The 12743-nt window shown below is 46.3% G+C and overlaps 2 protein-coding genes across 3 annotated transcripts; both read left to right on the plus strand.

Moving 5' to 3' along the window:
• The first annotated feature begins 1337 nt into the window (after positions 1-1337).
• Positions 1338-4749, plus strand: LOC136457771 (triosephosphate isomerase, cytosolic). Its single transcript, XM_066457770.1, has 9 exons — positions 1338-1496; positions 2255-2330; positions 2463-2586; positions 2915-2999; positions 3209-3341; positions 3817-3911; positions 4093-4171; positions 4273-4355; positions 4490-4749. The coding sequence occupies exons 1-9, from the start codon at positions 1458-1460 to the stop codon at positions 4535-4537; spliced, it is 762 nt and encodes a 253-aa protein (XP_066313867.1). The 5' UTR covers positions 1338-1457; the 3' UTR covers positions 4538-4749.
• A 3625-nt stretch (positions 4750-8374) lies between these two features.
• LOC136457772 (uncharacterized) lies at positions 8375-12496 on the plus strand. 2 transcript variants are annotated; one of them, XM_066457772.1, is made up of 9 exons: positions 8375-8864; positions 8967-9083; positions 10040-10343; positions 10469-10949; positions 11033-11132; positions 11231-11290; positions 11430-11513; positions 11650-11760; positions 11895-12496. In XM_066457772.1, the coding sequence occupies exons 1-9, from the start codon at positions 8661-8663 to the stop codon at positions 12240-12242; spliced, it is 1809 nt and encodes a 602-aa protein (XP_066313869.1). In that variant the 5' UTR covers positions 8375-8660; the 3' UTR covers positions 12243-12496. The 2 variants fall into 2 exon arrangements, with proteins under 2 accessions (XP_066313869.1, XP_066313868.1); XM_066457771.1 differs by having other exon boundaries at positions 11650-12496.
• The last annotated feature ends 247 nt before the right edge of the window (positions 12497-12743 follow it).

Genomic DNA, 12743 nt, shown 5'->3' on the forward strand with positions numbered 1-12743 from the left:
CTTCATTGACAAAGTCAATACCAAAGTATCTCCTCTTACCAGGCTCAATCTAATTCAACGGAGTTCTACATTTTCTGCCGTACAAGGCTTCAAACGGAGCCATCTTGATGCTTGCTTGATAACTGTTGTTGTAGGAGAACTCAGCTAAAGGTAACCATTTCTCCCATAAACCTTTGGAAGATATAACACAAGCTCTCAGCAAATCTAAGATCTGGTTCACTCGCTCAGTTTGTCCTAAAGTTTGCTGATGGTATGCTGAACTTCTGATTAGCTTAGTTCCCAAAGCCTGGTGCAAGTGTTCCTAGAACTGAGCTATAAACTATGGTCCTCTATCTAAGATTATAGTCCTGGGTACTCCATGTAGTCTCACAATCTGAGAAACATATAGTTCGGTGTATTTCACTACGCGATCTATTGTGTTCACTGGTATAAAATGTGCTAACTTGGTGAGATGATCTACAATGACCCATATTGAATTGTGACCTTGTTGTGTCATTGGAAGGCCTGTGATAAAGTCCATACTAATTTCTTTCCATTTTCAACCTAGAATAGGCAATGGCTGAAGTAACCTAGTAGATTTTATATGAATAGCTTGCGAATTGGGATGCTCATAGCATCTGCTTGAAGCAATCATACCAGCAAAGATTCGATTAAGCTTCCCCAGCACATCTAGCTATTTTAGCTTTTGCCTATGACTAGCAAATATGTTTCGTGTGTTGCAACATGACCTAATACGTTTTGATATTAGATTTCGTATCATTATTAGACACAAGTCATTTCTAACTTGTACAAGTATAGGTCATGAGTCGAGTCACATATAAAAATTTAAAATAGAGAATGCATAGATATTTTAAAAACAAAAAAGGATTAAAAGAAACTCTTCACTCTTTAATATGATTATATTATATAGATAGATAGATTTAGATGGACTAAAATCACATTTTGCTTTTTAATATATTATATTATATATATATAGGCAGATATAGATAGAGATACCCCAACATCCAAAAATAAATGCCGGTCTCATTTCTTGATGAGTTAGAGATACAAATGTAATATTGTCTATAAATATAGTTAAAGTTATATAAGTTTGATCAGTACGGATACCATAGTGCTACTTGTTTTGGGATGACAAATATAGATAAATACGTATATATTGTATTGATAGACAAAGAAGAGAGGATATAGAGAATGAGACAGGAAGGTATCTATACATCTTTTATTTATTTTTTTAAGGTAAAACCTCCCAGAAAATTCGATGGTGGCAGTAGGGGCCACATGTCATCGTGAGTACTGGCCGGCCGGCCTCATATGATCACATGGGATGCCACAAACCTAACCCCGCCTTTAGTATCCTGTGCCCCTTGTCTTCCTTTCCTCTACAAGAAGAAGCGAAATCCAATCTAGAAGCGCCCCTCCCTCTTTTCCCCGCCCAATCTAATTGACACTTCGACGAGATGGGGCGCAAGTTCTTCGTCGGTGGCAACTGGAAATGCGTAATTTCTCTTCCCCCCGTCGACTTGACTGTCTTTTTTTTCGTGGATCGGATGTGGAGCTCTGAAATTTCTGATCCCGTTTGCGGTCAGGCTAGTGTTTTGGATTCTGTTGCTCTCGATTCAGATCGCCGTAAGAATTGGGTTTTTGCTCTTGGATGGGAAGCCTGGATGTGATGCCTCCAGGCGTAATCTCTTGAGATCCGGCCACGATTAGAATTGATCTGGTCGTTCTCGTTCAAAACGGAATCAAGGGATCTTTCGGAAAAAAACAAAACGGAATCAGACAAGGTGATGTTGATGGTCTTTGTATGTTTTGACCTAGCTGGAAGTGCCCGCGTTCTTCCAATCCGCCCGTGCTTCAAGACTCCAGCGCTCTTCTTCCAATCCAACCGTGCGCTCTTCTTCCAATCCAACCGTGCTTCCAGACTCCAGCTCAGAACAAATCGAAAAAAAAAACTTCTCGTAGTTTTGTGATGCATGCATGTTGTCTGTAGCAGCATAGAAGTTCAATCTGGAGATTCATTCTTGTCTGCCACACGAATTAACCTTAGCTTCTTGTCACGGAGCTCGTCGTAAATTTTAGATGTTTCGTGAAGGGGCTTGCTCAATCCGAGCATAGATTGTAGTTCCTTTCGCGACTTCAATACTCATTGGCAGTGAAAGAGCCTGTTGCTTTGCCAAATTTCTCATACAAGGGACATATATATAGTGAATTGCCTGTTAACTGATCATGTCATGGTTGATCTTGATGCGTGCAGAACGGAACCACAGATCAGGTCGAGAAGATTGTCAAAACCCTGAATGAAGGACAGGTTGCCCCTTCAGATGTTGTTGGTATGGACGCCAAAACTTCACATAATGCCTTTTAGGACTGACCTCGAACTTTGCAGATTTACGTAATCCTGAGAAATTTACTAAAGCGTATTGTATGATGTACTTAGCCATTTGGAATTGGTTGTATTGCAGAGGTCGTTGTCAGCCCTCCTTATGTCTTCCTTCCTGTGGTCAAGAGCCTGCTGCGCCCAGAGTTCCAAGTTGCTGCTCAGAACTGCTGGGTGAAGAAGGGAGGTGCTTTCACTGGTGAAGTCAGGTTAGTCTTTAATTCTCTCCTGTCTGATCTGATCAGACCATATGCTATAATGACCAATCTGAGGAAGGATTAATGCCAAGTCTTCAATGCAAATGCATACAGTCTTGCACTAGAATAATTGATTATGTTCTCTTGACCATTATGCACCGAGTCTTTTGATGTCACCTTTCACGCTTTTATTCAATTTTAACTATTTTCGTACTGATTAACTGATCCTATGTTAAGCATTCTGCATATGTAACCTAATTCAGCAGTTTGTATATTGCGCTTTGGCGCTTTCTCCATTCAATTTCACTATTAGTTGATAGCCAAGCCATTATTAATGCAGTGCTGAGATGCTCGCGAACCTTGGTGTTCCCTGGGTCATTCTTGGACACTCTGAAAGGAGAGCTCTGCTGGGAGAATCGAATGAGGTATGATCCAGGTTGCATCTTATGCAACATGTTTCTCGTGTCATTTGCATTGTGGTTGTAAATGCATGCACATTTCCATTTGGGACTATGTTTCCTTTGCGATATATTTGATTGTTGACATACTGTGGAGGCCCTGTCTTCACACCATGACCACTGCCTTCCAAAGAATGTTCACATCTAATGGTTTTACTCTTCTGCTTGGATGCCAGTTTGTTGGAGACAAGGTTGCTTATGCCCTGTCTCAGGGACTGAAGGTCATTGCATGTGTTGGTGAGACCCTTGAGCAGAGGGAGGCTGGGTCAACCATGGAAGTTGTTGCTGCACAAACAAAAGCAATTGCTGGTACTTTTCATTTACTTTCAGTCCAGTGATTGTGTAGTCTCTTTCTATGCTCTTCATGGTTAGTTTTTTCTTATGATAATGGAGAGTTGTTGATTGATTATATTCAAGCGCTTCTACAATTAGCTCCCATGCATGGAACTTTAACATTATATATAATCGTAGCTATACGTCTTTTGGTGAACACTTTTCTTCTGGTGAATTTTGTTTCGTCTTGTTCATGATAAAAATTAGATCTTGGCGTTCAGTTTGGTTAGATAATCTACATGTTTAGTTCAGACATGACTGTTTTTCTGTAACAGCTGTAGTTTAGAATCAGCTTAGTATGTGTGTTTCTATTGCTTGGATGAATTCACATGCTGGATTTTCCCCCTTCATATGGACTTTTAGTGCCTTGCTTTTTGAATTTGTAAGTTAACAAATTTGATGCCATATGAAAATTCAGGCTGAATGGATCAAATGGCTGTTTGTTTTACAGAGAAGATCAATGACTGGAGCAACGTAGTTATTGCCTATGAACCAGTCTGGGCTATTGGAACTGGTAAAGTTGCCACCCCAGCTCAGGCTCAGGAAGTAAGTTCTGTTCTCTCTTGGTTCAGCTCTCTACTGGTTCATATATTTTTATCTGTTTCAATATTGGCCCGTGATGCACTATGATTATAAATATGTTGATCTGCTAAACACATTATCCTTTTCTTAGTGCAACACTCAGATTTGTATTATGTTAACACTCAGATCTGTATAATGTTCCCAGGTGCACGCATCCCTGAGGGACTGGCTAAAGACCAATGTCAGCCCTGAGGTTGCTGAATCTACAAGGATCATCTATGGAGGTATATATATACATTTTTTGGAGCAATTGACTTTTGGTGTTTTATGTACTGGCTGCTAAATCATCTTGTCTTGATAATCACACACGTGCCTTTTGCTACAGGCTCTGTAACTGCTGCGAACTGCAAAGAGCTGGCAGCACAGCCTGATGTCGATGGTTTCCTTGTCGGTGGAGCTTCTTTGAAGGTAATGAAAAATCCAGGAAGACAGTTTATGCCCTGTTCCTTTTTTTGTGTGAACCAAAGAAACAACAAAATGACTGCTGGCCTTGTCAACATCCCCATGTTGCTGACTGTTTCCTTCCCCTATGTTGTCCACAGCCCGAGTTCATCGACATCATCAACGCAGCCACCGTGAAGTCCGCTTAAGATGTTCCAACGCTTCACCCTGATGCAGAGATATGCTGAAGAGGAAGGAACATGCATTTTTTTGTTTAACTGTGCTATGTAAGCTAGTGGTAACTTTGCGCTGGAGCAGATACTGTTTTCCCTCCCCCCAGCTTTTTGGGAGGCTACAGTTTGAGCTTGCTAATAATGTTTTACCTCTGGACATATCAATAATGGTGTTTATTTTGACCATTTTTTTGGCGAATTACGATGGATCCGTCATCCAGCCTATTCGCTGGTTGATTTCTAGGCTGATAAGCCCGGCTGGTGCTGTTTTGTTGAGAGAGGAAAGGTGCTGGTTTGTTGAGAGGAAAATACTGTGCCATGACTGATAAGTAACGAACAGGCTCATCAGAACCATGGCTGAAACCATCAAGCAAACAGGTTCATCGGAACCATGGGTTTGGTAGTGCATCCGCCGACGCCTAGTGTGTGAGCCTGAGTTTGGGCTGTTGGGCAAGGCAGCCTTGTGCCCACATTGGTCGAATGCTGCCAAAATTGTATTGATCATCTGTGCTCTGCACCGATTAGCCTGATCTGCGAAAGCAACTTGTCAGCTGATCGTTACACGGAGGCAGCCAGCCAATTATTGTACGATATGCGATATCCTCAGCCATAGGACGCTACGATCCTGGGCGGTTGGGACATCATCAGATTCATATACGAAGATGGTTTCAAAAAAATGTTTCATATACCAAGATGAAATGATGGGGAGTGGACTTTATGTTCTCGGAGCATACTGGCGTTTTTTCGCGCGATTGATCTGAACGGCATTTTATTTTATTTCAGCAGTGCTGCTCTGGCCAATTGCACACTAATTCATTGCACTGGCCGATCTTATTTGCCTTCAGATTCGGACGTGAGTCTGTATCGGATGGGCTTAGACTGCCCACAGCGTGATCGATGCTTAAACAAAAGATTTCTACGCCACCTTCACCGATGCTGGAACAGCGTCAGCATCAATGCACATGCGAATGTGGGGCTGGTTTGTCAGAACGTCACTGTCTCTATCTGCTCTAGTGGCTGGCTGTGAAATTATTTCTTTATTCAGCAAGCACCGGTGAACCTACATGCCACGGTGCTTGATTTTTTCAATTTGGCATCGCACTCTACAATGGCATGAGCCGGTGCATCATCCTTCTCTCTCCTAATTCAGCACCGGTGAAACCCAACGCTGTGGGTAGTCTTAGTCTGAATCGAGGTTTCATCACAATGGCCCCGTTCGCGTGCCCTTAAACCCGACATGATCTGCTTCTTTTTTTTTCATCCGGAACAGTATTTTCCTCTCACAAGTTTCTCCAGAATTCCTCCAAATCCATCCAAATTCCTCCAGAACCATACCATCCAAACAGTGCCAATAGTATGCTTTTGTATTAAATGAAAGTACTGCTTTTATATATAGATGAAAAGCCCAGGAAGAAGATTAGCCCCCGCGAGATTCCATTGGCAATGTAGGAAATGAGATGACCCCATTGCTTAGCCAGTTTCACAGGGGATTTTATATCCCAGTTCCAATACATCTTTATTTTGAAAACGGCGAAGAAGAGTTTTATTATCATGAAACTATCGGCCTGTTCGTTGGTTGGTTTCTGAGCCGATAAGCCCGGTTAGTACTGGTTTGTTGTGAGAGGAAAATACTGTTGACTGGCTGATAAGTCCTGACTGAAACCAACAAACGAACATGCTATATGTGTATCCCCATGAAATATTTATCACGGTGCCACATCAACATATTTAATGTCTATAAAACTCTAATAAAACCCCATTGAGACTAGTCTTATGGTTATACTACTATTGCTAATTTGTAGAAAATGAGATGACGATAGATTAACTCAATTTCACACACACAAAAAAGAAGTCATAAGGGCACTCCCAATGGTACATTTATAGTGGTTTCTATGTGTATTAATTAGGCTGTTTCATAAATATTTTGCCGATGCGTCAAGAGATTAATTGACGAGAGAGAGAGAGAAAAAAAAGAGAGAAACCGTTTCCTGGAGGAGAAACCAAGTCGACCGCGGAACGAGACGCTAAGAAACGGGGAAAATCGCGTTGGGAGACCCAGGTCAGGTCTTCCTCTCTCTCACTCCGGATCGGTTGCTCCGCCCGGATCCTCTCCTCGCGCGCTCGCTCCGTGCCGACGGACTTGTTTCGCTCTCGCAGGCAAGGCGCGTAGCAAGCAATCCCGGCCACATCGCGCCATGCGGCTGGACCTCCCGCCGGCTCCCGCCTCGCATCCCCGGCGTCCGCGGCCATCTCGCCGTCCGAGTCCGGCACCGGGGCACCGGCATTCACGGCCAAGAAGCGAACGAGAACGACGAACGCGAACGCGAACGCAGCACCGCGTGGCGCGGTGGATTCCATCTGCTGCAGCATCCTCCTGAACCCACATGGCCGCTCGCGTGGAGCACACAGAGAGAATATCCATCCTGTCTCTGGTTCGTATTATTGCTGGTTCGTTTACGTAAAAGAGAAGTACTGCTGGTTGATTTATTGGAACAATGTCCATGTGAGGGGGCTGGTCAGCCCAGCCAGCCAACCCCAGCCGATCACGCTAACAATATATGCGTAAGATGTGAGGTACAGGTATTGTATGTACGCGTATGATCAACTACTTAATGTATATGTCAAGACTACCATGTTGCTTACCACAGATGATCCATCTCTTTTTGCGGTGTATTTAAGTTCTTCTCAGGCCCAGTTTAGATGGCAAAAATTTTGGCAAAATAACAATGTAGCATTTTCGTTGTTATTTAGTAATTAGTGTCTAATCATAGTCTAATTAGGCTTAAAAGATTCGTCTCGTGGATTTCGTCTAAACTGTGTAATTAGTTTTATTTTTTACTTACATTTAATGCTTCATGCATGCGTCCAAAGATTTGATGTGACGGAAAATCTTGAAAAATTTGACGTTTTAGAGGGGAACTAAACATGCCCTCACTATAGAAACTACCCTAGAAATCATGGGTTGAGAATAGCAGTTTCTAGTAGATATTAATTGGTTTCTTTTTTCTCTTGGTAACTGGTCTTAGAAATTTTGCATTGAGAGTGCCCTAAGTACAAAGATGATGGCCAATCCATACATCAAACTGAGCGCCCTGAACAGCTCTGGACATTAGTGACATCAGATCGCTTATATGCATCTTCTAGAAGTTATTTTTAGATGAGTACCTTAAAATCTTTAGGATATAAGGGAACACTGCTGTAGCAGATTTCTTATAACATGTCTTCTTTATTTAGGAGAAAGACGACGTCTGCGTTGCAGAGATTGAATAGGATATGTTGTGGAGATGCTCCTAAGTATGTATGCCTAACACATAAAAATAATCAAATATCTATTCTTTTTTACAAAGGAAATACGGATCCCAACAATGTTAGATTATTTTTTCACTAAAATATAAATATACGTACAAGAATGGGCGTGGCTTAATTGGAAGGATCAAACCTATCGATCCAAGCTGTTCGGCTGATGTTTTTTTTTTGCAGCTGATAAGCCGACTGATGCTGTTTTGTTGTAAGAAAAAAAATATTATATCATGGTTGATAAGCCGGGCTGATAAGTTCAAGTGCACTCGTCTTCCTATAATTTTTCAATCTATAAATTTATGAAAAAGTAACGTTTTTATTTGTATAAATTTATAGGAATATAAGTTGTGTGTTTTTTCAAAAAGAAAATTGTGAGGAAGGCCCCTCATCAAAGTGACCTCGGTAACAGATGCCGTCACGAGCATAAATTCGCCGCCCCTCGATAAGCAATTCCCCCCAGCGAGCGTTGCGTTGCGTCAACCGCTGGGGAATTTAAGCCGGTCATGCGTTGCATTGCATGGGCCAGCCATTTCCGTTGCGCGCACGGGAAGCGTGACGCGACGCCGACGCGCCCTCGCCACCCGGCCACCGCTTCGTTGCCTCCCTCCCTCCCTCTCGAGCTCTCTCGGCCTGCCCCGAAAGCGGCGGCAGCCCCTCCGATCCGCGCGGGGATCTATCTCTCGCGTTGCCCGTCACGCTCTCGGTGCTCTGGCAGCAGCGAGACGTCGCTCTCACTCTCCGCAGCCGCTACCGTACGTCTCCTCCTTTTCTTGCGCGCGCCGCCGGAGAGACCCCATAAATGAGCTCGCCGACGCCATTACGCCCCACCGCCGCCGCCGGCGGCGGCGCCAGCAGTTACTACCCCGTCCACCGGCGGCGGGGGCGACCGGGCCCGGGCGCGGATTTAAGAAGGCCGCGGGTGCGCCGGTGCAAGATGAAGCTCATGTACTTCCTCATGGACAGGGACGAGCAGCGCGAGAAGCGGCTGGAGCTCGAGTTCGAGGTGAGCCACGGCAGCCTCTCTTCACATACATCGCGCGCGCACTTCATGTCCCTGTCATGCGTGGCCGTGCTGACGTGGTGTGTTGTGTACTCGTGTGTGCAGGTGTCGGAGCTGGACACGGTGCTGGAGAAGGAGCAGCAGCTGGGCAGGGTCCTGCGGTGCTCGCTCCAGGGGCGCGTCGTCTGCCATTGCTGCCTCTCCGCGCTGGTTCCTACCAATGTAAGCACCTCACGCTCTGCTCACTTGCATTGCATCGGTCGTCCAATGTGAATCCATCTCTTTGTTCCATGCCTGCGTGTAGTGGCGTCTGAATGTTCAGTCCCGACAGTGTGAGTGAGATCATCATGTATTGCAGCGCTTAGATTGAACTGATTTCTGCAGAACTATCCCAGAAAATTCTGATTTTTTACAGCTAATTATTACCTGTTGATTGTTTGGAGTTGTGACACACATGTTATTAATTAACACTCTGGTTACTGAAAAGCTGAAACTGCTCAGTCTGAAGTCTGAACCACGAAGAAGAAACATGATTGCAAGTGTACTGTCACTGCAGTCCCAGTGGAATTTCCATCATAGCATTTCACCTCACCGCCGCATCTGAAGGAAATATTGCACACGTGAAGCTGTCACCTGGCCCTCGTACTGTAGCAGTAACAATGAGCAGGGCCATTTCCATTCCAAGGGCTGGAGATCTCAGGATCCGGGTACGGGTGAACAACGCCAGGTGCAGGAACAGTGTGTCCTTTGGATTCCTGTCTGCAATCCGATGTCACCTGCCTCTGACTTGTGAACCAAGGACACATAGTTACTGTGTGAGTGATCTGGAGCTAGTCTCGCAATCTCGGCTTGTCCGCAGACAATCACTATTCACTAGTACCACTTATCTATCAGATCTGGTTCCCTTGGATGCTGTCTTCTTGTATTGTACCACCTCTATCAGCTGGTCAATCACCAAATGCTTGTAATTGTAATCCTTTTACCACATTTTCGCATGACCATATCATTGCCTTGTGTATATCAACAGTAAAATTCCTCTGGCCTTAACTTTGTGCTTCTCTGCCCATACTCATACCGAATGGCTGGAGGCTGACCACAAGGTCTGAAAGTGAAAGCTCAACATGTTGCTGACCTGATTTTTTTTTTTACTTTCTTTTATCTGCACTGCAATGGTGTAGGTTAGAGGCCTCCTTGCAGAGCTAGCAGTGGTGGAGGACGAGATATTCTACCTGGAGAAGAAGGTCGACGACCTGCGGCTGCGCCTGCACCGGGAGCAGAAGTGGACGGACCACTGCATCCTTCAGCAGCAGCAGCAGCAACAGAGCTGGCTGCAGAACCGCCAGCAGCGGCACTCCGTGTCCAGGAGGGAGCTCCAGCTCCAAGGAGCCCAGCAGCAGCTGCCTAAGCTGCCATGTCCAGGAGGCAGCGACGAAGCTCTCGAACGCGAGAGCAAGGCTTCTGTCGGATCCGCCTCCGCCAAAGGTACGGTTGGAAGTGACCAATGTTCACGTGCAGATTCAGGGCTCATTGGATTCGTACGAAGTTCATTATGTCTGACGCAGACTCTGTCTGATGCGCCACACGATCATCATGGTGTTTCTGATCAGGAGATGAGACGGAGCACGTCGTCGTCAGGAGAAGCAGCCACTGCCACTCGTCATCAGAGAATCCGAACCCGACGCCTCCCGAGAGCAAGACGACGTGCCTGGTGAGCAGCAGCCCGAACAAGCTCTCGGAGGAGCTCGTCAGGCTGACGGTGACCATCTTCCACAAGCTCAACAAGACGACGACGACGGACGCGGCGGAGCTGGAGCTGAGCGGCACGTCGTCGTCCAAGCTCATCTCCTCGTGCATCGGCCCCAGGAGCCTCGTCCCCAAGGTCTCCGTGTCCGTGAATGGCGCCGCGGCGGCGATGAGCCCTCTCAAGAACCGCAGAGCGTCGTCGACCAAGGGCGGCGGCCACGGCGGCGCGGAGAAGGAGGCTGCGGCCGCCGGGACCGGGTGCCAGAGGAGGTTCGTCGAGTTCACGAGGGCCTCCGTCGACGTCACCCGCGTCTCGCTGTGCCTCGTGGACATCAAGAATCTCAGGTGAGCTGGGCTCCGAGTTTGTGTTTGTCAGTTTGTGTATGCTGTCAGCTCTGAAATGATAGCGTTTGTTTTGCTTCTGACAGAGGCCTGATGCAAAAGCTTTGCGCCGTCGATCCCAGCCTCCTGACCAACAAGCAGAAGCTGGCGTTTTGGATCAACATCTACAACTTCTGCGTGATGCATGTACTGTAAGCTAATCCTCTGATTTCATCGATCTTACGCGTAGCCAGATTGATGAACAATCGCATGAAAGCAATGCTAATTTTTCGTCATGATTTCAGGCGTTTCTTCAGCACGGTTTACCTCCATCTCCAGAGAAGCTTCTTGCACTGCTGAATCAGGTGCAGTGCTCTTTCAGCTTACTAACCAAAAAAAAAATGATTGCTTCAGGCTATCTTTACACAAATTGGCTTTTCCAAAAAAAAAAAAAAAAAAAAAACTTTACACAAATTGGAATTGCTAACGGCAACTGTCATTCAGGCTTCAGTGAACGTCGGAGGAACAGTACTGAATGTGGTGACGATCGAGCACCTCATCCTGAGGCATTCTCCTGACGGCAAGCAAGTATGCAACCAAGACTAGCTCACGAGTCACAACGTTGTTCAGCTCTGCAATCTGCATGCACTCTTGCAGAATGCATCGTTTGCCTTTTCATTAAAATTTTAATCTGAACAAGGGTTATCTTGATGATGATGATAAGGGGATCATGGACGGCGAAGGACGGATGGATCTGCTGCACTCGTACGGGCTAGGGTACCCCGAGCCCAACGTGGTCTTCGCGCTGTGCAGAGGCAGCCGCTCCTCGCCAGCAGTACGTGTGTGGTCTTGTCCCTGTCGGCGTCGATCAGCTCCTGGACCGACCTGTCGTCGTTTCTCTCCCTCCCCACTGCCACCGAGTGCCAGACTAAGTCGCCTCACGTGGCGTGCTGTCGCGTTGTTCTGCAGCTGCGCGTGTACACGGCGGAGGACGTGTCGAACGAGCTGGAGCGGGCCAAGGTGGAGTACCTGGAGTCGTCGGTGCGCGTCGCCGGCAGGAAGCAGCGCGCCGCCGTCGTGGTGCCCAAGCTGCTGCACTGGCACATGCGCGACTTCGCCGACGACGCCGCGTCGCTGCTGGAGTGGGTGCACAGCCAGCTGCCCAGGGCGTCGGGCCCGCTCCGCCGGGCCATCAGGGAGGTCCTGGGCGCCAACGTCAGCAGCGGCAGCAGGGCGGCCACGCCGGCGCCGGCGGCCAAGATGGTGGAGGTCGAGCCGTACGACGCCGACTTCTGCTACCTGCTGCCCGTCTGGTGAGCGAGCGTGAGCGACCGTCGTCCGTGTCCATATAAGCAGGTCTCGGGCGGTCGTTCGATCAGGGCAAAGGGCATGCCAGCTGCGGGTTAAGTCAAGTTTTGCTGTGACAACGGCTGTTGCTTGTAGGCTTGTAGCATTGGTGCAGTGCCAGACTGCGAGGTGGTGATAATGATGTGAAACGTGAACTACTACCACCGTTTGATCGCGTAACTTTTGTGCATCGTCTTTCCGTGCAGAAGTATCAATAAAAAGGAAAGCACCATATATATATATATATACTCTGTAAATGGCTACAAAATAACTTACTGTATAGCCATTTTAAATTACGATAATTACTATGTTAATTTATGAGATTACAGTAACTCTATACTAAATGGTTTACTATAACATTATAGTAAATATCTCCATATGTTATAGTAACCCAACTATCGTAAATATGTATTGACATCATCGTAAATTAGTATATAAAATTATCGTAAATGGAGGTGGCTACGGAATTAC

The sequence above is a fragment of the Miscanthus floridulus genome, chromosome 6 (genome assembly GCF_019320115.1).
Source record: "Miscanthus floridulus cultivar M001 chromosome 6, ASM1932011v1, whole genome shotgun sequence".
NCBI lineage: Eukaryota > Viridiplantae > Streptophyta > Magnoliopsida > Poales > Poaceae > Miscanthus > Miscanthus floridulus.

Excerpts from the sequence above, each read along its gene's own strand:
- LOC136457771 (XM_066457770.1), top strand. The coding sequence starts at position 1,458 with ATGGGGCGCAAGTTCTTCGTCGGTGGCAACTGGAAATGC. Across the intron at positions 1,497-2,254 it reads TCGGTGGCAACTGGAAATGC|AACGGAACCACAGATCAGGT; the intron begins GTAATTTCTCTT and ends TGATGCGTGCAG. Across the intron at positions 2,587-2,914 it reads GCTTTCACTGGTGAAGTCAG|TGCTGAGATGCTCGCGAACC; the intron begins GTTAGTCTTTAA and ends TTATTAATGCAG.
- LOC136457772 (XM_066457771.1), top strand. The coding sequence starts at position 8,661 with ATGAGCTCGCCGACGCCATTACGCCCCACCGCCGCCGCCGGCGGCGGC. Across the intron at positions 10,344-10,468 it reads CGGATCCGCCTCCGCCAAAG|GAGATGAGACGGAGCACGTC; the intron begins GTACGGTTGGAA and ends GTTTCTGATCAG. Across the intron at positions 11,291-11,429 it reads TTCTTGCACTGCTGAATCAG|GCTTCAGTGAACGTCGGAGG; the intron begins GTGCAGTGCTCT and ends ACTGTCATTCAG.